This window comes from Eleutherodactylus coqui, chromosome 1, assembly GCF_035609145.1.
Source record: "Eleutherodactylus coqui strain aEleCoq1 chromosome 1, aEleCoq1.hap1, whole genome shotgun sequence".
Taxonomy (NCBI): domain Eukaryota; kingdom Metazoa; phylum Chordata; class Amphibia; order Anura; family Eleutherodactylidae; genus Eleutherodactylus; species Eleutherodactylus coqui.
The window spans coordinates 372,890,320-372,917,758 of record NC_089837.1 but is presented as its reverse complement, the minus strand read 5'-3'; the positions used below and the strand labels follow the sequence as shown (position 1 = coordinate 372,917,758).

The 27,439-nt window shown below is 48.7% G+C and overlaps 1 protein-coding gene across 1 annotated transcript in view; it reads right to left on the bottom strand.

Annotated features, from left to right (window-relative positions):
• ZPLD1 (zona pellucida like domain containing 1) overlaps window positions 1-15,415 on the bottom strand; it is a 121,762-nt gene extending 106,347 nt beyond the window's left edge. Inside the window, exon 1 of the mRNA XM_066578643.1 lies at window positions 15,310-15,415. Coding sequence (XP_066434740.1) covers window positions 15,310-15,415 — 106 coding nt within the window. The remainder of the gene's footprint in view (window positions 1-15,309) is intronic.
• Between the last annotated feature and the right edge of the window lie 12,024 nt (window positions 15,416-27,439).

The window sequence follows — 27,439 nt, the reverse complement described above, 5'->3', positions numbered from 1 at the left end:
GCGGGGCCGCCGCCTCCATGATACTTTTGAAGGACTCAGTTTCCACAACCCTATACGGCAGCATCTCAAGGCTGATGAATTTTGCTATGCGGACGGTTAACGTTTGAGCGTGCGGGTGCGTGGCGGCGTACTTGCGCTTGCGCTCGAACACTTGCGCAAGCGACGGCTGAACGGTGCGCTGAACTACACTGCTGGATGGGGCCGAGGACAGCGGAGATGAGGGTGTGGGTGCAGGCCATGAGGCGGTAGTGCCTGTGTCCTGAGAGGGGGGTTGCATCTCAGTGGCAGGTTGGGGCACAGGGGGAGAGGCAGGGGTGCAAACCGGAGGCGGTGAACGGCCTTCGTCCCACCTTGTGGGGTGCTTGGCCATCATATGTCTGCGCATGGTGGTGGTGGTGAGGCTGTTGGTGTTGGCTCCCCGGCTGAGCTTTGCGCAACAAAGGTTGCACACCACTGTTCGTCGGTCGTCAGGCGTCTCTGTGAAAAACTGCCAGACCTTAGAGCACCTCGGCCTCTGCAGGGTGGCATGGCGCGAGGGGGCGCTTTGGGAAACACTTGGTGGATTATTCGGTCTGGCCCTGCCTCTACCCCTGGCCCTGGCCACCGCACTGCCTCTTGCAACCTGCCCTGCTGATGCCCTTGACTCCCCCTCTGAAGACCTGTCCTCCTGAGTAAGCGTTGCACACCAGGTGGGGTCAGTCACCTCATCGTCCTGCTGCTCTTCCTCCGAATCCTCTGTGCGCTGCTCCCTTGGACTTACTGCCCTTACTACTACCTCACTGCAAGACAACTGTGTCTGATCGTCATCGTCCTCCTCACCCACAGAAAGTTGTTGAGACAGTTGGCGGAAGTCCCCAGCCTCTTCCCTCGGACCCCGGGAACTTTCGAATGGTTGGGCATCAGTGACGATAAACTCCTCTGGTGGGAGAGGAACCGCTGCTGCCCAATCTAAGCAGGGGCCCGAGAACAGTTCCTGGGAGTGTTCCCGCTCCTGAGCAGGTGTCATTGTAGTGGAGTGAGGAGGCTGGGAGGAAGGAGGAGCAGCAGACAGAGGATTCGGATTTGCAGCAGTGGACGGCGCAGAACTGCGTGTTGACGATAGGTTGCTCGAAGCACTTTCTGCCATCCAGGACAGGACCTGCTCACACTGCTCATTTTCTAATAACCGTCTCCCGCGTGGACCCATTAATTGAGCGATGAATGTGGGGACGCCAGAAACGTGCCTCTCTCCTAATCGCGCAGCAGTCGGCTGCGACACACCGGGATCAGGAGCTCGGCCTGTGCCCACACCCTGACTTGGCCCTCCGCGTCCTCGGCCGCGTCCACGTCCTCTAGGCCTACCCCTACCCCTCAGCATGCTGTATTACCAGTGATTTGATTTCACAGGCAGGAAATAAATTGACGCAAGACTGCAGGCCAAATATAATTTTTTCCCTTTTTGGAAAACGAAAGGCCCCACTGCCTCTAGTGAATGAATAATCTAAGTTTAATAACTGTGCTGTGTCCCTGCTAATGTGTCACAGAACGTGAGGGTAGCAGAGTTATTATAACTCTGGCAGAGCAGGTATTTTTTTTCCCAATTAAGGAAAGCAAATGGCGAAGCCAGCAGTAAAGCGTAGCTGGGTGCGTATGATTTAGCAATGTTTTTCACGCAGCTCACACGTGTCCACCGCCCGTAAGGACGGACAGAGGCTGGACAAATAGATTTGTTTTCACTTGTTTTTCCACCAAAAGGCAGCACTGCGTATATTCAATGAACATGAGAAGTTTAATAACTGTGCTGTGTCCCTGCTAATGTGTCACAGAACGTGAGGGTAGCAGAGTTATTATAACTCTGGCAGAGCAGGTATTTTTTTTCCCAATTAAGGAAAGCAAATGGCGAAGCCAGCAGTAAAGCGTAGCTGGGTGCATATGATTTAGCAATGTTTTTCACGCAGCTCACACGTGTCCACAGGCGTAAGGACGGACAGAGGCTGGACAAATAGATTTGTTTTCACTTGTTTTTCCACCAAAAGGCAGCACTGCGTATATTCTATGAATAATAACTGTGTTGTGGCCCTGCCTATACAATTCTTTCCCTGCAGTATCAATGGAGGGTGGAATGCTCTGCAGAGGCGATTTTGAGAAGCCCAAAAAAAATGCAGCACAGCTAACAGCAGCCTGGACAGTACTGCACACGGATAAATATGGCCCTAGAAAGGACCGTTGAGGTTCTTGAAGGCTACACTCACTCCTAACACTCTCCCTGCCTATGCAGCACTTCTGTCCCTAATGCCAGGTGCAACGCTCTGCAGAGCCGATTTTGAGAAAAAAAAAATGCCACTGCTAACAGCAGCCAACACACAGCTATCAGTGGCCCTAATAAGGACCTTTGGGGGGTCTTGAAGCCTACACTAACTACCAATTCTTTCCCTACAGCAGCTCCGGTATAAACAGCACTGTCCCTCATCTAACTCACCAGGCATCTGAGGCGAACCGCGGGAGGGGCCGACTTTTATATTAGGCGAACACCTGATCTCGCCAGCCACTCACAGCAGGGGGGTGGTATAGGGCTTAAACGTTGCAGGGGGAAGTTGTAATGCCTTCCCTGTCTTTCAATTGGCCAGAAAAGCGCGCTAACGTCTCAGGGAAGGAAGTGAAAGTAACCAGAACACCGCATGGTGTTCGTTACGAATAACGAACATCCCGAACACCCTAATATTCGCACGAATATCAAGCTCGGACGAACGCGTTCGCTCATCTCTAATTATTATACATGCTATTCACTAGCATACGGGATGGAGAGAACCTTTGATTCACTAAAATTGAACCTCCACTTAAACTAATATTTGATATGCTCTTATTCCAGCAGCATCTAGCAGTATTATACATGAAGCAAAGTTTCACATGTCTGTGATAATCGTTGTAGAAACCTACTCAAAAGCAATTGTTCTCATCGTAACACAACAAAAGCCTTCGTAGAGTTATTTAAACACACTAGCACACAAAGTTATCAGAAGGTGCTAAAACTCAAAGTAAACTCTGCGCCATCTGAATGTGGTCGTATAAATGCATTTTGTTGATTAATATGATTTCAGTTACAACACCCTGTTGTTGAAGGAAATGCTTCCATAACTCCTGTCAACTTCTGCAGTAAATTATTATAATGTTATAGGCTTAAAGTGAATCTACCAGATGAAAAGCCCAGAGCAAGATGAAATGCAGAGTTCAAACACACATATATTAAATGCATGTATAAAATATTTCACTTTTCATTTAATTAAACAAGCGTTTGTGGCAACTTAAAAGACAGATGAAAAGCACAAAGAAAAAAAGAAAAACTGCAGTACAGTTCGCTGCTTTTCATTTCATGACCTATTTTTCTCGAATTGAAAGAGAAAAGAGTTACACTCTTTGTTATACTTTTCAGAATATTTCCAATTTTATATGTCTAATGTTACATGTTTGAAAGATTCTTTAACATAAGAAAAAATGATAATATTCATTGTAATGAACATGCAGCTTTACTTAGCATCATAGCCATGGCAGTGTCATGCATATTTAAAGGGATAGTTCCCTTTTCAGTCACTAACTGGCTATTCTATGGTGTTTCTGCAACTCCCATTAAAGTCAATACATAAGCAACACTGTTTCCATAACTTCTGAGTTGAAAAGACTGCATAGCTTGCTATGCTATGCTGCTTCCATAACTCCCATTCAGTTCAGTGGGAATTACAAAAACTGTGTAAAAAAGCCAGTTCACCTCTTTCCCTTATCCTGGCCACAAGGACGATATTCTAAACTGATTTATGACTAACGTATAATTGGACTTTGACTTTATCACAAATCAGTTTAGAACAGATGTCCCTAACCTTTAATACTTGTGAACCATATTCAATTTTGACTGATGGTCGAGAGCCACATTAATGTCAAATGTTATATTAAATATGGAGAAATGTATGTAATATTGTTAGTGGATGTCTTATAGCAAATGAATGTACTATATATATGGTGAGAAGTCATGCAAACTATGGTGAGAGTAGTGTTGCTTGTTGTGAACGGCTGGGCAATGAAGTCAGACCGATTTTTGCAAAAGCGGATGGGGTCAGTCTGAATCAATTTTTGGCAAAAAATTGCAGGAAAATTAACTTTCCCATAATGCATGCTAAAGCAGCCCAGTGTGCAGTCAATCAGCAAACAGGACATCTTGATAATGTCACCAAATGTGTTTTCCCTGTTGCATATGGGCAGTATTGTCATAAGATGCCAGCATCCTATGACCCAGCCATATGCAACATAGGTACTGTGTTACCAGCACCATTACAGCTTAGTGTAGTAGAGGGAAGATGCTTTGTAGTGTGTGGAATATTGCAGCTGCTGAAAGTGTATATACCCACAGAAAAAGTGCCCTGTAATGTGGTAGAGTCTGTCGAGCACATATTGTAGCTGGTAAACTAGTATATACCAGCAGACAGAGAAGCTGTGCAGTCGTGTGGGGAATATTGTGGCTGTGGAAAGTGTATTAGTTTGTACCTGCCTGATTAAAAACGGCTCCCTACCATGCTTTATAAAACATCAGATATATTTGTATTATATCTAGCCTAGGAAACACGTTTTACATTTTTATACACTTAAACATGATTTGTGCATTCTTTGTTTCAATGAATAGCTAAGCGCCGCCTGTAATTGGCTGAGCACTCAGCCAATCAGCACAGCCCTTTCAGGAGGTGGGGATTTTTAAATCCCCGTCTGCTGAAAGTGCTGAACAGCAGTGCAGGGAAGCCAGCCAGAGGACGCGTCTCAGCGGCGGAGAGGTGAGTAAAGATTTAGTGACCTTTATAGCCAATGATTCGATGCAGCAGTCACAAATCGCGATCAGCAACAATCACGAAGGACAGAGTGGTTATGAAGCAATTTTAAGTAATGGGAAAACCCCTCCATGGTAATGTAGCAACAGTTTTGTGTGTACCATGTGTATATGTTTTTAATATATACACAAGTAATAATTCAGTGTACAAATACATGCTATATATATGCTGCTTTTAGTCCTCCAATTAGTTTACATGTACAAATAATGTTATCTTTATGGTAGTTCTGAAAATATATTGCGGCAAATTTATTAATATTGTTTAATATTTAGACAATGCAATCTTAGACTAGACTAGACTAGTTGTATCATACACTTGAAAATGGTGTGCTGTGCTGTCAGCTTGCTCACTTCATATATCTCACAATCCCACTGACGAAGGCTCTGTGCAGCCGATACGCATCTGGTTAGAGATGTGTATACCTGGCAATTTTAAATATGTCTAAATAAAGGAAGATTATATATTTTATTCTGCAAGCAAGCGTGGATTACACTTTTTCCTGCATGGAATTTTCTGTAGTTGTATCATAGTGGCTCTGGTGAGTGAAAAATATGTTGAATTTTAAGATGGTCACCTATTAGTTGGCTTAGATTATGCGAAAAAATCGTGCAATTTTTGACACACAATATCGTATTTAGGCCGCACACCCTTTTCCATGTAAGAAAGCCCTATTGTGGGAACAGCAAAAAAGGTATCCAAAAGTGTCAGAAACACATATTAAATGTAGAACAAAGCACGTTAGATAGTTTTTTGGTACAATTAAGGCCAGAAAACTGACACATTTTCAAATATAAATCCGCTTCATTATTGCTAATTACCAAAGCTAATGAAGATATTTTTCTTCTAAATTATTATTGCTATTATTAATACAACTCTGATTCCAAAAAAGGTTGAGGCACTGTGTTAAATAAACTATCACTGCTGTAGGATACCCCTTTTAAAATATAAACCATTATTTAAAGATACTTTAAAACTAGAGATGAGCGAGCACCAAAATGCTCGGGTGCTCGTTACTCGGGACGAAATTATCGCGATGCTCGAGGGTTCGTTTCGAGTAACGAACCCCATTGAAGTCAATGGGCGACCCGAGCATTTTTGTATTTCGCCGATGCTCGCTAAGGTTTTCATGTGTGAAAATCTGGGCAATTCAAGAAAGTGATGGGAACGACACAGCAACGGATAGGCCAGGCGAGGGGCTACATGTTGGGCTGCATCTCAAGTTCACAGGTCCCACTATTAAGCCACAATACCGGCAAGAGTGGGCCCCCCCCCTCCCAACAACTTTTACTTCTGAAAAGCCCTCATTAGCAATGCATACCTTAGCTAAGCACCACACTACCTCCAACAAAGCACAATCACTGCCTACATGACACTCCGCTGCCACTTCTCCTGGGTTACATGCTGCCCAACCCCCCCGCACGACCCAGTGTCCACAGCGCACACCAAATTGTCCCTGCGCAGCCTTCAGCTGCCCTCATGCCACGCCACACTCATGTCTATTTATAAGTGCGTCTGCCATGAGGAGGAACCGCAGGCACACACTGCAGAGGGTTGGCACGGCTAGGCAGCGACCCTCTTTAAAAGGGGCGGGGCGATAGCCCACAATGCTGTACAGAAGCAATGAGAAATAGAATCCTGTGCCACCGCCATCAGGAGCTGCACACGTGGGCATAGCAATGGGGAACCTATGTGCCACACACTATTCATTCTGTCAAGGTGTCTGCATGCCCCAGTCAGACCGGGCTTTTTAATTCATAGACACAGGCAGGTACAACTCCCTATTGTGAAGTCCCTGTGGACCGACAGCATGGGTGGCTCCCTGGAACCCACCGGCGGTACATAAAAATATCCCATTGCAGTGCCCATCACAGCTGAGGTAGTAATGTCATGTTTAATGCAGGTGGGCTTCGGCCCACACTGCATTCCCCTGTCAGACTGGGGTTCTTTACAAGTGGAAACAGATGCATTTATTATTCCCTGTGGACCCACAGCATGGGTGGGTGCCAGGAAGCCACCGGCGGTACATAAAAATATCCCATTGCATTGCCCAACACAGCTGAGGTAGTAATGTTGTGCTTAATACAGGTGGGCTTCGGCCCACACTGCATGCCCCAGTCAGACTGGGGTTCTTTACAAGTGGACACATGTAGGTTAAACTCCGTGTGCACCTACAGCATGGGTGGCTCCCTGGAACCCACCGGCGGTACATAAAAATATCCCATTGCATTGCCCAACACAGCTGAGGTAGTAATGTCGTGCTTAATGCAGGTGGGCTTCGGCCCACACTGCATGCCCCAGTCTGACTGGGGTTCTTTACAAGTGGAAACAGATGCATTTATAATTCCCTGTGGACCCACAGCATGGGTGGGTGCCAGGAAGCCACCGGCGGTACATAAAAATATCCCTTTGCATTGCCCAACACAGCTGAGGTAGTAATGTCGTGCTTAATGCAGGTGGGCTTCGGCCCACACTGCATGCCCCAGTCTGACTGGGGTTCTTTACAAGTGGAAACAGATGCATTTATAATTCCCTGTGGACCCACAGCATGGGTGGGTGCCAGGAAGCCACCGGCGGTACATAAAAATATCCCTTTGCATTGCCCAACACAGCTGAGGTAGTAATGTCGTGCTTAATGCAGGTGGGCTTCGGCCCACACTGCATGCCCCAGTCTGACTGGGGTTCTTTACAAGTGGACACATGTAGGTTAAACTCCGTGTGCACCTACAGCATGGGTGGCTCCCTGGAACCCACCGGCGATACACAAAAATATCCCATTGCATTGCCCAACACAGCTGAGATAGTAATGTCGTGCTTAATGCAGGTGGGCTTCGGCCCACACTGCATGCCCCAGTCTGACTGGGGTTCTTTACAAGTGGAAACAGATGCATTTATAATTCCCTGTGGACCCACAGCATGGGTGGGTGCCAGGAAGCCACCGGCGGTACATAAAAATATCCCTTTGCATTGCCCAACACAGCTGAGGTAGTAATGTCGTGCTTAATGCAGGTGGGCTTCGGCCCACACTGCATGCCCCAGTCTGACTGGGGTTCTTTACAAGTGGACACATGTAGGTTAAACTCCGTGTGCACCTACAGCATGGGTGGCTCCCTGGAAGCCATCGGCGATACACAAAAATATCCCATTGCATTGCCCAACACAGCGGATGTAACGTCAGCTGTAATGCAGGTGGGCTAAAAATTCATTTGATTACACTGTAGGCGAGGGCCCACAAAAATTGCTGTATCAACAGTACTAATGTACATCCAAAAAATTGGCCATGGCCAACCAAGAGGGCAGGTGAAACCCATTAATCGCTTTGGTTAATGTGGCTTAAGTGGTAACTAGGCCTGGAGGCAGCCCAGTTTAACGAAAAATTGGTTCAAGTTAAAGTTTCAACGCTTTTAAGAGCATTGAAACATATAAAATTGTTTAGAAAAATTATATGAGTGAGCCTTGTGGCCCTAAGAAAAATTGCCCGTTCAGCGTGATTACGTGAGGTTTCAGGAGGAGGAGCAGGAGGAGGAGGAGGAATATTAGACACAGATTGATGAAGCAGAAATGTCCCCGTTTTGGATGGTGAGAGAGAACGTAGCTTCCATCCGCGGGTGCAGCCTACGTATTGCTTACGTATCGCTGCTGTCCGCTGGTGGAGAAGAGAAGTCTGGGGAAATCCAGGCTTTGTTCATCTTGATGAGTGTAAGCCTGTCGGCACTGTCGGTTGACAGGTGGGTACGCTTATCCGTGATGATTCCCCCAGCCACACTAAACACACTCTCTGACAAGACGCTAGCCGCAGGACAAGCAAGCACCTCCAGGGCATACAGTGCGAGTTCAGGCCACGTGTCCAGCTTCGACACCCAGTAGTTGTAGGGGGCAGAGGCGTCACGGAGGACGGTCGTGCGATCGGCTACGTACTCCCTCACCATCCTTTTACAGTGCTCCCGCCGACTCAGCCTTGACTGGGGAGCGGTGACACAGTCTTGCTGGGGAGCCATAAAGCTGGCAAAGGCCTTGGAGAATGTTCCCCTGCCTGCGCTGTACATGCTGCTTGATCTCTGCGCCTCCCCTGCTACCTGGCCCTCGGAACTGCGCCTTCTGCCACTAGCGCTGTCGGATGGGAAGTTTACCATCAGTTTGTCCACCAGCGCCCTGTGGTATAGCATCATTCTCGAACCCCTTTCCTCTTCGGGAATGAGAGTGCAAAGGCTCTCCTTATACCGTGGATCGAGCAGTGTGTACACCCAGTAATCCGTAGTGGCCAGAATGCGTGTAACGCGACGGTCACGAGAAAGGCATCCTAACATGAAGTCAGCCATGTGTGCCAGGGTACCTGTACGCAACACATGGCTGTCTTCACTAGAAAGATCACTTTCAGGATCCTCCTCCTCCTCCTCTTCCTCCTCCTCAGGCCATACACGCTGAAATGATGACAGGCAAGCAGCATGTGTACCCTCAGCAGTGGGCCAAGCTGTCTCTTCCCCCTCCTCCTCCTCATCCTCCTCATGCTCCTCCTCCTCCTCAACGCGCTGAGATATAGACAGGCGGGTGCTCTGACTATCCAGCGACATACTGTCTTCCCCCGGCTCTGTTTCCGAGCGCAAAGCGTCTGCCTTTATGCTTTGCAGGGAACTTCTCAAGATGCATAGCAGAGGAATGGTGACGCTAATGATTGCAGCATCGCCGCTCACCACCTGGGTAGACTCCTCAAATTTTCCAAGGACCTGGCAGATGGCTGCCAACCAGGGCCACTCTTCTGTAAATAATTGAGGAGGCTGACTCCCACTGCGCCGCGCAAGTTGGAGTTGGTATTCCACTATAGCTCTACGCTGCTCATAGAGTCTGGCCAACATGTGGAGCGTAGAGTTCCACTGTGTGGGCACGTCGCACAGCAGTCGGTGCACTGGCAGATTAAACCGATGTTGCAGTGTCCGCAGGGTGGCAGCGTGCGTGTGGGATTTGCGGAAATGTGCGCAGAGCTGGTGCACCTTTCCGAGCAGGTATGACAAGTGGGGGTAGCTTTTCAGAAAGCGCTGAACCACCAAATTAAAGACATGGGCCAGGCATGGCACGTGCGTGAGGCTGCCGAGCTGCCGAGCAGCCACCAGCTTACGGCCGTTGTCACACACGACCATGCCCGGTTGGAGGCTCAGCGGCGCAAGCCAGTGGTCGGTCTGCTCTGTCAGACCCTGCAGCAGTTCGTGGGCCGTGTGCCTCTTCTCTCCTAAGCTGAGTAGTTTCAGCACGGCCTGCTGACGCTTGCCCACCGCTGTGCTGCCACGCCGCGTGACACCGACTGCTGGCGACGTGCTGCTGACACATCTTGATTGCGAGACAGAGGTTGCGTTGGAGGAGGAGGAGGAGGAAGGTGCTTTAGTGGAGGAAGCATACACCGCCGCAGATACCACCACCGAGCTGTGGCCCGCAATTCTGGGGGTGGGTAGGACGTGAGCGGTCCCAGGCTCTGACTCTGTCCCAGCCTCCACTAAATTCCCCCAATGTGCCGTCAGGGAGATATAGTGGCCCTGCCCGCCTGTGCTTGTCCACGTGTCCGTTGTTAAGTGGACCTTGGCAGTAACCGCGTTGGTGAGGGCGCGTACAATGTTGCGGGAGACGTGGTCGTGCAGGGCTGGGACGGCACATCGGGAAAAGTAGTGGCGACTGGGAACCGAGTAGCGCGGGGCAGCCGCCGCCATCATGCTTTTGAAAGCCTCCGTTTCCACAAGCCTATACGGCAGCATCTCCAGGCTGATCAATTTTGCAATGTGCACGTTTAACGCTTGAGCGTGCGGGTGCGTCGCGTCGTACTTGCGCTTGCGCTCAAACTGTGGCACTAGCGACGTCTGGACGCTGCGCTGAGAGACATTGCTGGATGGGGCCGAGGACAGCGGAGGTGAGGGTGTGGGTGCAGGCCAGGAGACGGTAGTGCCTGTGTCCTCAGAGGGGGGTTGGATCTCAGTGGCAGGTTGGGGCACAGGGGGAGAGGCAGTGGTGCAAACCGGAGGCGGTGAACGGGCATCGTCCCACCTTGTGGGGTGCTTGGCCATCATATGCCTGCGCATGCTGTTGGTGGTGCCTCCCCAGCTGATCTTGGCACGACAAAGGTTGCACACCACTGTTCATCGGTCGTCAGGCGTCTCTGTGAAAAACTGCCACACCGTAGAGCACCTTGACCTGTGCAGGGTGGCATGGCGCGAGGGGGCGCTTTGGGAAACAGTTGGTGGATTATTCGGTCTGGCCCTGCCTCTACCCCTGGCCACCGCACTGGCTCGGCCTGTGCCCACACCCTCACTTGGCCCTCCACGTCCTCGGCCGCGTCCACATCCTCTAGGCCTACCCCTACCCCTCAGCATGCTGTATTACCAGTGATTTGATTTCCCAGGCAGGAAAGAAATTGGCGCAAGGCTGCACTCAACCGTAGCTGGTTGCGTCTGATTTTTGTACGTTCTCCACGCAGCACACACGTACACGGAGACCTTAGGACTGACACAGGCAGGCCAAATATAATTTTTTCGCTTTTTTGCAAAGGGAAGGCCCCACTGCGTATATTCAATGAACAATACGTTTAATAACTGTGGTGTGGCCCTGAAAAAGTGTCACACAACTTTAGTGTAGCAGAGTTATTAACTCTGGCAGAGCAGGTATTTGCCAGTCAGGAAAGACAATGACGCAAGCCTGCAGTAAACCGTAGCTGGTTGCGTCTGATTTTTGTACGTTCTCCACGCAGCACACACGTACACGGAGACCTTAGGACTGACACAGGCAGGCCAAATATAATTTTTTCGCTTTTTTGCAAAGGGAAGGCCCCACTGCGTATATTCAATGAACAATACGTTTAATAACTGTGGTGTGGCCCTGAAAAAGTGTCACACAACTTTAGTGTAGCAGAGTTATTAACTCTGGCAGAGCAGGTATTTGCCAGTCAGGAAAGACAATGGTGCAAGCCTGCAGTAAACCGTAGCTGGTTGCGTCTGATTTTTGTACGTTCTCCACGCAGCACACACGTACACGGAGACCTTAGGACTGACACAGGCAGGCCAAATATAATTTTTTCGCTTTTTTGCAAAGGGAAGGCCCCACTGCGTATATTCAATGAACAATAACTGTGTTGTGGCCCTGTCTACACAATTCTGTCCCTGTAGTATCAATGGAGGGTGCAATGCTCTGCACAGACGATTTTTAGAAAAAAAAATAAATGCAACACTGCTAACAGCAGCCAGCACAGTACTGCACACGGTTAAATTTGGCCCTAGAAAGGACCGTTGAGGTTCTTGAAGGCTACACTCACTCCTAACACTCTCCCTGCCTAAGCACCACTTCTGTCCCTAATGCCGGGTGCAATGCTCTGCACCGCCGATTTTGAGAAGAAAAAAAAAAGCAACACAGCTAACAGCAGCCTGCACAGTACTCCACACAGTTAAATGTGGCCCTAGAAAGGACCGTTGAGGTTCTTGAAGGCTACACTCACTCCTAACACTCTCCCTGCCTAAGCACCACTTCTGTCCCTAATGCCGGGTGCAATGCTCTGCACTGCCGATTTTGAGAAAAAAAAAAATAAACCACTGCTAGCAGCAGCCTGCACACAGGTAGATGTGGCCCTAAGAAGGACCGTTGGGGTTCTTGAAGCCTACACTAACTCCTAACGCTCTCCCTACAGCAGCTCCAGCATGATAGTACTTTCCCTCAGCTAAGTCACAAGGCATGTGTGGCAAGCCGCGGGAGGGGCCGATTTTTATACTCGGGTGACATCAGATCTCCCCAGCCACTCACAGCAGGGGGGTGGTATAGGGCTTGAACGTCACAGGGGGAAGTTGTAATGCCTTCCCTGTCTTTCAATTGGCCAGAAAAGCGCGCTAACGTCTCAGAGAGGAAACTGAAAGTAACCAGAACACCGCGTGGTACTCGTTACGAGTAACGAGCATCCCGAACACCGTAATATTCGCACGAATATCAAGCTCGGACGAGTACGTTCGCTCATCTCTATTTAAAACCATACACATACAAAATGATAATTAACAGAAAATACATGGGTTCCATCTTAGGGTAAAGGGTTATACAGCAGGTATTACTGGAGTACTCATGGTTTCTTGACTCAAACTCTGATGTTGATGGTACTACACACACAGTTAACTTTAGCTCACTGACTATATATAGGACCTACAATCACCCTGCCTAAATGTGGGGTGATCACACTGACAAGAGCTCCCCCACTCAATGGAGACTAACCCTACTGTTATCCTCTAGAAACACTGGTGTCTTTTCTGGGCCAAAGCTCATTTAAAATGGACTGAGTCCAAGTGGAAAACTGTTCTGTGGTCAGATGAATCAAAAAATTTAAATTCTGTTTTGAAAAAAACATGGACCCCGTGCCCTGCAAACTCAAGAGAAAAGGGACCATCCAGCTTGTTATCAGTGTGCAGGTCAAACGCCTGCACCTCTGATGGTATGGGGTTCCATTAGTGCCTATGGCATGGGCAGCTTGCACATCCTGAAAGGTACTATCGATGCTGAGCAGTATATAGAGGTTTAGAACAACATATATCCGCATCCAGACAACGTCTCTTTCAGGGAAGGCCTTGCATATTTCAGTAAGACAATACTAAACCACATACTGCATCCATCAAAACAGCATGGCTTTGCAGAAAAGTCTGGTGCTGACAGGCCTGCCTGCAGTCCAGACCTTTCACCAATAGGAAACATTTGGTGCTTTATGAAATGAAAAATCTAGCAAAGATGACCCAGAACTGTTGAGCAGCTAGAATCCTACATCAGACAAAAATGGGACAAGATTCCTCTTCCAAAACTCTAGCAATTGTTTTCCGCACTTCCATGACATTTAGAGACTGTTTTAAGTAGATGCTACACAATGGTAGACATGGCCCTGACCCAACTTTTATGAGATGTACTGCTGCCATCCATTTCTATATGGGTTGACTTTTTTAAATGAAGTGGAAAAATGTCTCACTTTCACCTTCTGATATGTATTATATGTTCTGTTGTAAATAAAATAGGGTTATATGAGATCTCCAAATCATTGCATTCTTTATATGTATTTTACATGGCGTCCCAACTTTTTTGGAATTGAGAATATATTACGGTATTATGTTGCCCTAAATTGCCGATCAATAACATAAGCATATTAAATATTATACTCTATTTTCTCAATTCCTTTTATTGGGGAGGCACTTCTGTTTATATTTTAAGTATTATTTATTGCAATGTCTCTTATCTTCCATTGTGTATGTTAAATTGATACTTAAAGGTTTATGGCAGCAGCAGCAGCATGTCAATTCTTTTTTTTTTGCCTCTGCGGCCTCACTCCTCTCTATAAGGGCATCAGCACCCGTGTTACTGGAGGAAGAAGACGGACGCACTTCAGGACGGACGTCTCTCTGCAGCGCTGGAAGAAAGAACATGTGACCAGCTTCATTGCGCTGCGGAGAATCGTCCGTCCTGAAGTGCGGCTGTCTTCTTCCTGCAGTAAGGGCTCAGTCACACGGGCACATCGGCGCCCGTGTGACTAAGCCCTGAGGAGAGAAAGCCGCAGTGGAATGTCGGCAGCCAAACCACTCCAAGACCCACAGCGAAATGCCACGGGTTTCCAAGCCACAAGATTTCCATCCTATTGGAACACAGCCTTTAGATTTTAGTGATGAATACCTGGTAATAGTGCAATAAGCTTTCGTTTTAAACAATAGGATTTTCTGGTTTATAGCTAAAGGTTCTTACCCCCTGATCACATCTTCGCCACGCCGAAGTGGTTATGCACTGAGCTGATTTTTGCTGGAAGCAGACAGTGCTGTTCCTTTTTTGGGATTACAGGCAAAGTTCCAATGGAACTGAATGGGAACTTTGCTGTAGTACCGATCCTGACTAATGCAATGGGAATGTAGCTGTCTACTTCCTACATCAGTAAGAATTTGTTTCAAAAATGGAATGTCTATGATTGACTTCAAAATTTAATCTGAAGCAGGACAATGACACCAAACATAACTCCAATGTCATTTCCATTTACTTCTAGCATCAAGAAGAGGATGTCGTGGAAGTGATGATATGGCCTCCACTGAGCCCTGATCTCAATATCATTGTGTCAATTTGAGATTACATGAAGCGATAGAAGGATCTTAGCAAGTCTACATCTACAGAGGATACTGTGGTTAGTTCTCCATAATATTTGAAAAAATTTCCCTGCCGAGTGCCTTCGAAAAACTGTGTGCAAAAGCAGCAAGAAAAATTGATGCTGTTTTGAATAATTGAAACCGATTTCTTTTTTGTTTATTCACTTTGCATTTTGTTAAATGGCCAAAAAGCGAATAACACTTCTATTTTTGAAAGCTTTATTACTTTTAAGCATTTTTTCTACACCTGCCTAAAATTTTTGCACATATACTGTATTTATGTAAATATTACGATTTAAGACTAATGTTCAAAGATTAACAGAGCAATAGCATTAAGAGTCTCTTACCTGGAAATCTGCTATGTTGACTAGCATCACAGTTATATCCATTAAACTGTGCACCCACAGACAACATGTAAACTGACAGCAGCAATAACAACCATATAGATTCCATGGCCAAGCCTATGAAAATATAAACAAAAGTTAGATTTTCAAAATGTTATTAAAGGGAGCCTCTCAGCACCTATGAACCCTGTGGGCTCATAGGAGAAGGGGACACTAAGTGCGGGAGTGTAATTTCTTTTTTTTAATGACCTGGTTCATCATTTACCCACTGTTTGCTCGCAAAGCCACTGCTTGGTGCATACAACAGACTCTTGGAGCATCTGCACAGACTGCACATACAAAAATCAAGACTTAAATAATATCCTGTACTAGCAGAGAATACGTAACTGAATCACATATTGTAGTTTATATCAAGTCTAAAAAGTATGTTTAAACGATCAACATATTTTGTATAACTTAATAGCACAGGTGAATATAACAAACTTTGTAATATAGCTCATCAGAGCAAAATACCTCTTTCACATCTTAGCAGAATCATTTCCTACAACCCTCTTTCCTCCTAGAGTGTTCACTTACTCTGAAATATTGCTAAAATCTGTCTTCGTAGACAAGGCAAATTAACAGCTTGTTGAGAGGTCAGATTACATGCTGCCCATATAGGTCTATGGAGGAGGGAGGAGGAGCTGAGTGAGGGAAAAGCAGAAGGGCTCACACAGAGATAGTGTTGCAGCTACTAGTGTTTTACTGTCTCACAACTACTGGAATTACATCTATACTGCTCACTGCTTCTCTATAATGTCTTTTAGGCTGCCACTGCTTCTCTATGCGTGAGGGGTAGGGGTACAGAAGACCCTCTGTATTCTATGTGCAGTATATAGCAGATATCATAGCAGCTAGTCTACAGCTTCCAGCTCAGGAAAAACTGAGATTTAGAGATTAAGCCTGCAGAGGGAAAAACTGGTAAATAGATTCTAGGTAAAAGTCATGTAAGGGTCAAAAATAGTATTATTCCTTGTGTACACACATGACATCTGAAATGTCACCTAAAAATGTAGTTGCATTTTAAATTGTTGTAACACACTTAACACATTTTAATTCTAGAAGTGAAATATCAAAATTCAGATCAACTATCAAATTCCTCCATTTGCTTCTTCATCCCAGAATTACAAATATGTGTTTAAAGAACATAATTTTACAGCCCTCTCTGAGGCCAGAAGAAGATAGTGACAGGCATGCTGATTACAGCTATATGCATCTGTGCAGTAGTTTGGGAGAAACTAGCATCTTATTACTAGCAGCATATACATAGAGGACTACAGGAAGGCTAGCTCGGTCTATCCCAGCCTTCGGCCGCTGCTGTCTTCCTATTACTATGCATAGAAAGACAGCAGTGAATCAGTGATTAGCTGCTACTGTGTAGTGGCCAGTGCTTATAATTGCAGTTGCAGCTCTCATTGAAATCAATGGGAGCTGCACCTGCAATTACAAGCACAGCTTCCATGATTTCAATGCCAGCTGTGCCTGCAGTTAAGAGCCGCCCACTACACAGGGGCCGGCTCTGCTCTGACTCCAAAGTAGCCCGGCACTGACAGCCAGCACTGCCTGGAAACCCCTTTAATTTCAATAGTAAATACAGTATTTAATGTCACAATACTGCACTGCCTATGTGAGAACAGCATGTTATAGGTACAGAACTGCTCTTCTATTAGACACAACAATGCAGAAGTAATGTGCTGCATGGCTTTTAGATGCAATGACATAACACAGGGGACTCATAGTTTTTAGTCTCCTGAATTTATGTGGGGAGTATTCCTTTTGCCCTATTCCTGTGGTGCCTCCCTGCAGTGACTGACTAATAAAATCACCCCTAAGAAGGAATAGAGAGAGAAGCCTTTGGACTCCTACAATCTATTATAGTACATTCATTTTTCACACCATTTGGGCTAATAAGACAGTGGATCTGTCCTTGTAATATGCCGTCCTAATGTAGAGCAACATAGGGTGATGACACATTTGCTTTAAACCCTACTTCACACTTGGAAACATTTTCTGGAAACTGTTTGAAAACAGTTTATTTTGTTTGTTAAAAGTTTACGAAAATTGGAAACATGTATGAGAGATGCAATGCTTGCAGAATGTTTTTAGTCCAGACTTGCCATAATATCCTAATCACCCAGCTTTCTTTGGAAAAGATTCACTTTTCTTTCATTTACAAATTGATTTGGGTTCTCACAAAGCACCTTTAAAGGGGTTGTCCCGCGCCGAAACAGGTTTTTTTTTTTTCAACCCCCCCCCCCCCCCCTTTCGGCGCGAGACAACCCCGATGCAGGGGTTAAAAAAGACAACGGAGAGTGCTTACCTGAATCCCCGCGCTCCGGTGACTTCTTACTTACCTGCTGAAGATGGCCGCCGGGATCTTCACCCTCGGTGGACCGCAGGGCTTCTGTGCGGTCCATTGCCGATTCCAGCCTCCTGATTGGCTGGAATCGGCACGTGACGGGGCGGAGCTACAAGGAGCCGGCATCCAGCACGAGCGGCTCCATTGAGGAAAGAAGAAGACCCGGACTGCGCAAGCGCGGCTAATTTGGCCATTAGACGGCGAAAATTAGTCGGCTCCATGGAAACGAGGACGCTAGAAACGGAACAGGTAAGTGAAAAACTTCTTATAACTTCTGTATGGCTCATAATTAATGCACAATGTACATTACAAAGTGCATTAATATGGCCATACAGAAGTGTATAGACCCACTTGCTGCCGCGGGACAACCGCTTTAACTTCTTATCAACCTCATCATGACTGATAGAAAATATAATCGTGATTTCATTCAAAGCATCACAGTTTACATTTCTGTTTATGTACTCTGAGTACTTAATGTCCCAAAGTATTTTGTAAAACGAAAAAGGTTTGGTCCGGTGTTAGCCAGCAGAGCAAAATGTGATTGTTCTCAGTAAGAGAAACCACTAGAGATGAGCGAGCACCAAAATGCTCAGATGCTCGTTACTTGAGACAAATTTTTCGCGATGCTCGAGGGTTCGTTTCAAGTAACGAACCCCATTGAAGTCAATGGGCGACCCGAGCATTTTTGTATTTCGCCGATGCTCGCTAAGGTTTTCATGTGTGAAAATCTGGGCAATTCAAGAAAGTGATGGGAACGACACAGCAACGGATAGGGCAGGCGAGGGGCTACATGTTGGGCTGCATCTCAAGTTCACAGGTCCCACTATTAAGCCACAATACCGGCAAGAGTGCCCCCCCCCCCCTCCCAACAACTTTTACTTCTGAAAAGCCCTCATTAGCATGGCATACCTTAGCTAAGCACCACACTACCTCCAACAAAGCACAATCACTGCCTGCATGACACTCCGCTGCCACTTCTCCTGGGTTACATGCTGCCCAACCCCCCCCCCCCCCCCCGCACGACAGTGTCCACAGCGTACACCAAATTGTCACTGCCCAGCCTTCAGCTGCCCTCATGCCACACCACCCTCATGTCTATTTATAAGTGCGTCTGCCAGAGGAAAAGCAGGCACACACTGCAGAGGGTTGGCATGGCTAGGCAGCGACCCCCCCCCCCATAAAAGGGGCGGGCCGATAGTCCACAATGCTGTACAGAAGCAATGAGAAATCCAATCCTGTGCCACCTCCATCTGGAGCTGCACACGTGGGCATAGCAATGGGGAACCTATGTGCCACACACTATTCATTCTGTCAAGGTGTCTGCATGCCCCAGTCAGACTGCGTTTTTTAATGAATAGTCACAGGCAGGTACAACTCCGCAATGGGAATTCCGTGTGCACCCACAGCATGGGTGGCTCCCTGGAACCCACCGGCTGTACATAAATGTATCCCATTGCAGTGCCCTGGACAGCAGAGCTAACGTCAGATTAAATGCAGGTGGGCTTCGGCCCACACTGCATGCCCCAGTCAGACTGGGGTTCTTTACAAGTGGACAGATGTAGTAACAACTCCCTGTGGACCCACAGCATGGGTGGGTGCCAGGAAGCCACCGGCGGTACATAAATAAATCCCATTGCATTGCCCATCACAGCTGAGGTAATGTCGTGGTTAATGCAGGTGGGCTTCGGCCCACACTGCATGCCCCAGTCAGACTGGGGTTCTTTACAAGTGGACAGATGTAGGTTAAACTCCCTGTGGACCCACAGCATGGGTGGGTGCCAGGAAGCCACCGGCGGTACATAAATAAATCCCATTGCATTGCCCATCACAGCTGAGGTAATGTCGTGGTTAATGCAGGTGGGCTTCGGCCCACACTGCATGCCCCAGTCAGACTGGGGTTCTTTACAAGTGGACAGATGCAGTTACAACTCCGTGTGGACCCACAGCATGGGTGGCTCCCTGGAACCCACTGGCGGTACATAAATATATCCCATTGCAGTGCCCTACTCAGCAGAGCTAACGTCAGATACAATACAGGTGGGCTTCGGCCCACACTGCATGCCCCAGTCAGACTGGTAATATGTACCTTAACAGTAACCTCGTTGGTGGTAATGTGGTGGTGACTGCGGACCTAGTAGCGCGGTTTTATGTAGTTGGTTTTTGGAATGTGGCCAGGATTAAGTGGGCCGTGGCGGGGGGATGGTGGTGGTGCTCTCTTGTTGTGTCGTTAAAGGTGAAATTCTTGGACTGCCACCAGACGGACCAATGCAAAGGTATTTGCCAAGAATGTTTTCATTGTTGGAGGAGGAGGGGGATGTTTTGGAGGCACTATGTGTCCTCTCCACCTGTCCGTGGTTATATGCACCTTAGAGGGGTTGTCCCGCGGCAGCAAGTGGGTCTATACACTTCTGTATGGCCATATTAATGCACTTTGTAATGTACATTGTGCATTAATTATGAGCCATACAGAAGTTATAAGAAGTTTTTCACTTACCTGCTCCGTTGCTAGCGTCCTCGTTTCCATGGAGCTGACTAATTTTCGCCGTCTAATGGCCAAATTAGCCACGCTTGCACAGTCCGGGTCTTCTTCTTTTCTCAATGGGGCTCCGTGTAGCTCCGTGTAGCTACGCCCCGTCACGTGCCGATTCCAGCCAATCAGGAGGCTGGAATCGGCAATGGACCGCACAGAAGCCCTGCGGTCCACCGAGGGAGAGGATCCCGGCGGCCATCTTCAGCAGGTAAGTAAGAAGTCACCGGAGCGCGGGGATTCAGGTAAGCACTCTCCGGTGTTCTTTTTTAACCCCTGCATCGGGGTTGTCTCGCGCCGAACGGGGGGGGGGGGGGTTGAAAAAAAAAAAACCGTTTCGGCGCGGGACAACCCCTTTAACAGTAACAGCGTTGGTGGGAAATGGCCTCGCCGCCATCATGTCTTTGTGAAGCCTCTGTTTTCACACCCCAGTGACATACCATTAGCAGCGGTATAGGCAGAGCCCAGAATTATTAACATTTCAGCAGTAGCATTAGGGACAGGCCCCACTAACATATCACTAGCAGCAGTATAGGGGGAGCGCAGTCTTAGTTCCATTTCAGTAATAGTAGCACTCAAGACAGGCCCCAGTAACATTCCCATTGCAGCAGTTTAGGGAGATAACAGTCTCTTTCACATTTCAGTAGCTGCAGTATAGACAAGGCCCCAGTTACATTTATGTAGCTAAAGTGTAGGCCAACCCCACACACCTTTCTGTACCATGAGTGCAGGCGAAGAACATAGAAATTACTATGATTACACTGTAGGTGAGGGCCCAAAAAAATTGGTGTACCAACAGTACTAATGTACCTCAGAAAAAATTGGCCATGCCCAACCAAGATGGCAGGTGAAACCCATTAATCGCTTTGGTTAATGTGGCTTAAAGGAGATGTCCCGCGCCGAAACGGGTTTTTTTTTTTTTAAACCCCCCCCCCGTTCGGCGCGAGACAACCCCGATGCAGGGGTTAAAAAAACCACCCGCACAGCGCTTACCTGAATCCCGGCGGTCCGGTGACTTCAATACTTACCGCTGAAGATGGCCGCCGGGATCCTCTATCTTCGTGGACCGCAGCTCTTCTGTGCGGTCCACTGCCGATTCCAGCCTCCTGATTGGCTGGAATCGGCACGTGACGGGGCGGAGCTACACGGAGCTACACGGAGCCCCATAGAGAACAGCAGAAGACCCGGACTGCACAAGCGCGGCTAATTTGGCCATCGGAGGCCAAAAATTAGTCGGCACCATGGAGACGAGGACGCTAGCAACGGAGCAGGTAAGTAAAAAACTTTTTATAACTTCTGTATGGCTCATAATTAATGCACAATGTACATTACAAAGTGCATTATTATGGCCATACAGAAGTGTATAACCCCACTTGCTGCCTCGGGACATCTCCTTTAAAGGGGTTGTCCCGAGGCAGCAAGTGGGTCTGTACACTTCTGCATGGCCATAATAATGCACTTTGTAATGTACATTGTGCATTAATTATGAGCCATGCAGAAGTTATAAAAAGTTTTATACTTACCTGTTCCGTTGCTGGCGTCCTCGTCTCCATGGTGCCGACTAATTTTCGCCCTCCGATGGCCAAATTAGCCGCGCTTGCGCAGTCCGGGTCTTCTGCAGTCTTCTATGGGGCTCCGTGTAGCTCCGTGTAGCTCCGCCCCGTCACGTGCCGATTCCAGCCAATCAGGAGGCTGGAATCGGCAGTGGACCGCACAGAAGAGCTGCGGTCCACGGAGGAAGAGGCCATCTTCAGCGGTGAGTAGAGAAGTCACCGGAGCGCGGGGATTCAGGTAAGCGCTCCGGTGAGCTTTCTTTACCTCCCTGCATCGGGGTTGTCTCGCGCCGAACGGGGGGGGGGTTGAAAAAAAAAAAAACCCGTTTCGGCGCGGGACAACCCCTTTAAGTGGTAACTAGGCCTGGAGGCAGCCCAGTTTAACGAAAAATTGGTTCAAGTTAAAGTTTCAATGCTTTTAAGAGCATTGAAACGTATAAAAATGGTTTAGAAAAATTATATGACTGAGCCTTGTGGCCTGAAGAAAAATTGCCCGTTCGGCGTGATTACGTGAGGTTTCAGGAGGAGGAGCAGGAGGAGGAGGAGGAATATTATACACAGATTGATGAAGCAGAAATGTCCCCGTTTTGGATGGTGATTGAGAACGATGCTTCCATCCGCGGGTGCAGCCTACGTATTGCTTAGGTATCGCTGCTGTCCGCTGGTGGAGAAGAGAAGTCTGGGGAAATCCAGGCTTTGTTCATCTTGATGAGTGTAAGCCTGTCGGCACTGTCGGTTGACAGGCGGGTACGCTTATCTGTGATGATTCCCCCAGCCACACTAAACACCCTCTCTGACAAGACGCTAGCCGCAGGACAAGCAAGCACCTCCAGGGCATACAGCGCGAGTTCAGGCCACGTGTCCAGCTTCGACACCCAGTAGTTGTAGGGGGCAGAGGCGTCACGGAGGACGGTCGTGCGATCAACTACGTACTCCCTCACCATCCTTTTACAGTGCTCCCGCCGACTCAGCCTTGACTGGGGAGCGGTGACACAGTCTTGCTGGGGAGCCATAAAGCTGTCCAGGGCCTTAAAGAGTGTTGCACTGCCTGTGCTGTACATGCTGCTCGATCTCCGCACCTCCCCTGCTACCTGGCCCTCGGAACTGCGCCTTCTGCCACTAGCGCTGTCGGATGGGAATTTTACCATCAGCTTGTCCGCCAGGGTCCTGTGGTATAGCAACACTCTCGAACCCCTTTCCTCTTCGGGAATGAGAGTGGAAAGGTTCTCCTGAGGTCGAGCAGTGTGTACACCCAGTAATCCGTAGTGGCCAGAATACGTGCAACGCGAGGGTCACGAGAAAGGCATCCTAACATGAAGTCAGCCATGTGTGCCAGGGTACCTGTACGCAACACATGGCTGTCTTCACTAGGAAGATCACTTTCAGGATCCTCCTCCTCCTCCTCCTCAGGCCATACACGCTGAAAGGATGACAGGCAAGCAGCATGGGTACCGTCAGCAGTGGGCCAAGCTGTCTCTTCCCCCTCCTCCTCATCCTCCTCATGCTCCTCCTCCTCCTCCTCAACGCGCTGAGATATAGACAGGAGGGTGCTCTGACTATCCAGCGACATACTGTCTTCCCCCGCCTCCGTTTCCGAGCGCAAAGCATCTGCCTTTATGCTTTGCAGGGAACTTCTCAAGAGGCATAGCAGAGGAATGATGACGCTAATGATTGCAGCATCCCCGCTCACCACCTGGGTAGACTCCTCAAACTTTCCAAGGACCTGGCAGATGTCTGCCAACCAGGCCCATTCTTCTGAAAATAATTGAGGAGGCTGACTCCCACTGCGCCGCCCATGTTGGAGTTGGTATTCCACTATAGCTCTATGCTGCTCATAGAGCCTGGCCAACATGTGGAGCGTAGAGTTCCACCGTGTGGGCACGTCGCACAGCAGTCGGTGCACTGGCAGATTAAACCGATGTTGCAGGGTGCGTAGGGTGGCAGCGTCCGTGTGGGACTTGCGGAAATGTGCGCAGAGCCGGCGCACCTTTCCGAGCAGGTCTGACAAGCGTGGGTAGCTTTTCAGAAAGCGCTGAACCACCAAATTAAAGACGTGGGCCAGGCATGGCACGTGCGTGAGGCTGCCGAGCTGCAGTGCCGCCCTGAGGTTACGCCCGTTGTCACACACGACCATGCCCGGTTGGAGGCTAAGCGGCGCAAGCCAACGGTCGGTCTGCTCTGTTAGACCCCGCAGCAGTTCGTGGGCCGTGTGCCTCTTATCTCCTAAGCTGAGTAGTTTCAGAACGGCCTGCTGACGCTTGCCCACCGCTGTGCTGCCACGCCGCGCGACACCGACTGCTGGCGACGTCCTGCTGCTGCTGACACATCTAGATTGCGAGACAGAGGTTGCGGAGGAGGAGGAGGAGTGTGGTTTAGTGGAGGAAGCATACACCGCCGCAGATACCACCACCGAGCTGGGGCCCGCAATTCTGGGGGTGGGTAGGACGTGAGCGGTCCCAGGCTCTGACTCTGTCCCAGCCTCCACTAAATTCACCCAATGTGCCATCAGGGAGATGTGGCCCTGCCCGCCTGTGCTTGTCCACGTGTCCGTTGTTAAGTGGACCTTGGCAGTAACCGCGTTGGTGAGGGCGCGTACAATGTTGCGGGAGACGTGGTCGTGCAGGGCTGGGATGGCACATCGGGAAAAGTAGTGGCGACTGGGAACTGAGTAGCACGGGGCCGCGGCCGCCATCATACTTTTGAAGGACTCCGTTTCCACAACCCTATACGGCAGCATCTCAAGGCTGATAAATTTGGCTATGTGGACGGTTAACGCTTGAGCGTGCGGGTGCGTGGCGGCGTACTTGCGCTTGCGCTCAAACACTTGCGCTAGCGACTGCTGGACGGTGCGGTGCGAGACATTGCTGGATGGGGCCGAGGATAGCGGAGGTGAGGGTGTGGGTGCAAGCCAGGAGACAGTAGTGCCTGTGTCCTCAGAGCGGGGTTGGATCTCAGTGGCAGGTTGGGGCACAGGGGGAAAGGCAGCAGTGCAAACCGGAGGCGGTGAACGGCCTTCGTCCCACCTTGTGGGGTGCTTGGCCATCATATGTCTGCGCATGCTGGTGGTGGTGAGGCTGTTGGTGGTGGCTCCCCGGCTGATCTTGGCGCGACAAAGGTTGCACACCACTGTTCGTCGGTCGTCAGGCGTCTCTGTGAAAAACTGCCAGACCTTAGAGCACCTCGGCCTCTGCAGGGTGGCATGGCGCGAGGGTGCGCTTTGGGAAACAGTTGGTGGATTATTCGGTCTGGCCCTGCCTCTACCCCTGGACACCGCACTGCCTCTTCCAACCTGCCCTGCTGCTGCCCTTGCCTCCCCCTCTGAAGACCTGTCCTGAGTAGGCATTGCAAACCAGGTGGGGTCAGTCACCCGTCCTGCTGCTCTTCCTCCGAATCCTCTGTGCGCTCCTCCCTCGGACTTACTGCCCTTACTACTACCTCACCGATAGACAACTGTGTCTCATCGTCATCGTCCTCCTCACCCACTGAAAGGTCTTGAGACAGTTACCGGAAGTCCCCAGCCTCATCCCCCGGACCCCGGGAACTTTCCAATGGTTGGGCATCAGTGACGATAAACTCCTCTGGTGGGAGAGGAACCACGGCTGCCCAATCTGAGCAGGGGCCCGAGAACAGTTCCTGGGAGTCTTCCCGCTCCTGAGCATGTGTCATTGTAGTGGAGTGAGGAGGCTGGGAGGAAGGAGGAGCAGCAGCCAGAGGATTCGGATTTGCAGCACTGGACGGCGCAGAACTGTGGGTGGACGATAGGTTGCTCGAAGCACTTTCTGCCATCCACGACAGGACCTGCTCACACTGCTCATTTTCTAATAAAGGTCTCCCACGTGGACCCATTAATTGTGCGATGAATGTGGGGACGCCAGAAACGTGCCTCTCTCCTAATCGCGCAGCAGTCGGCTGCGATACACCTGGATCAGGAGCTCGGCCTGTGCCCACACCCTCACTTGGGCCTACGCGTCCTCGGCCGCGTCCACATCCTCTAGGCCTACCCCTACCCCTCAGCATGCTGTATTACCAGTGATTTGATTTCCCAGCCAGGAAATAAATTGGCGCAAGCCTGCAGGCCAAATAGAACTTTTGCCCTTTTTTTTTAAAGGAAAGGCCCACTGACTATATTCAATCAATAATAAATGTGTTGTGGCCCTGCTGTGTGTCACAGAACTGCAGTGTTATTAACTGCAGCAGAGCGGTGATTTCCCAGCCAGGAAATAAATTGGCGCAAGCCTGCTGTTAAATTTAGCTGGCTGCGTATGATTTTTTTTACGTTCTCCACCCAGCACACACGTACCCAGAACGCTGAGGACTGTCAGAGGCAGGCCAAATAGAATTTTTGCCTTTTTTTTTAAAAGGAAAGGCCCACTGACTATATTCAATCAATAATAAATGTGTTGTGGCCCTGCTGTGTGTCACAGAACTGCAGTGTTGCAGTGTTATTAACTGCAGCAGAGCGGTGATTTCCCAGCCAGGAAATAAATTGGCGCAAGCCTGCTGTTAAACTTAGCTGGCTGCGTATGATTTTTTTACGTTCTCCACCCAGCACACACGTACCCAGAACGCTGAGGACTGTCAGAGGCAGGCCAAATAGAATTTTTGCCCTTTTTTTTAAAAGGAAAGGCCCACTGACTATATTCAATCAATAATAAATGTGTTGTGGCCCTGCTGTGTGTCACAGAACTGCAGTGTTGCAGTGTTATTAACTGCAGCAGAGCGGTGATTTCCCAGCCAGGAAATAAATTGGCGCAAGCCTGCTGTTAAACTTAGCTGGCTGCGTATGATTTTTTTTACGTTCTCTACCCAGCACACACGTACCCAGAACGCTGAGGACTGTCAGAGGCAGGCCAAATAGAATTTTTGCCCTTTTTTTTTAAAGGAAAGGCCCACTGACTATATTCAATCAATAATAAATGTGTTGTGGCCCTGCTGTGTGTCACAGAACTGCAGTGTTATAAACTGCAGCAGAGCGGTGATTTCCCAGCCAGGAAATAAATTGGCGCAAGCCTGCTGTTAAACTTAGCTGGCTGCGTATGATTTTTTTAACATTCTCCACCCAGCACACACGTACCCAGAACGCTGAGGACTGTCAGAGGCAGGCCAAATACAATTTTTGCCCTTTTTTTTAAAGGAAAGGCCCACTGACTATATTCAATCAATAATGAATGTGTTGTGTGGCCCTGCTGTGTGTCACAGAACTGCAGTGTTGCAGTGTTATTAACTGCAGCAGAGCGGTGATTTCCCAGCCAGGAAATAAATTGGCGCAAGCCTGCAGACCAAATAGAATTTTTGCCCTTTTTTTTTAAAGGAAAGGCCCACTGACTATATTCAATCAATAAAATATGTCTTCTGGCCCTGCCTACACAATTCTGTCCCTGGAGTATTACTGCAGGGCGCAATGCTCTGCACGGCCGATTTGGAGAAAAAAAAAATGTGCAACACTGCTAACAGCAGCCTCCACAGTACTGCACACGGTTAGATGTGGCCCTAAGAAGGACCGTTTGGGTTCTTGAAGCCTACACTAACTCCTAACACTCTCCCTGCCTAACCACCACTTCTGTCCCTGTAGTATTACTGCAGGGCGCAATGCTCTGCACGGCCGATTTGGAAAAAAAAAAATGTGCAACACTGCTAACAGCAGCCTCCACACTA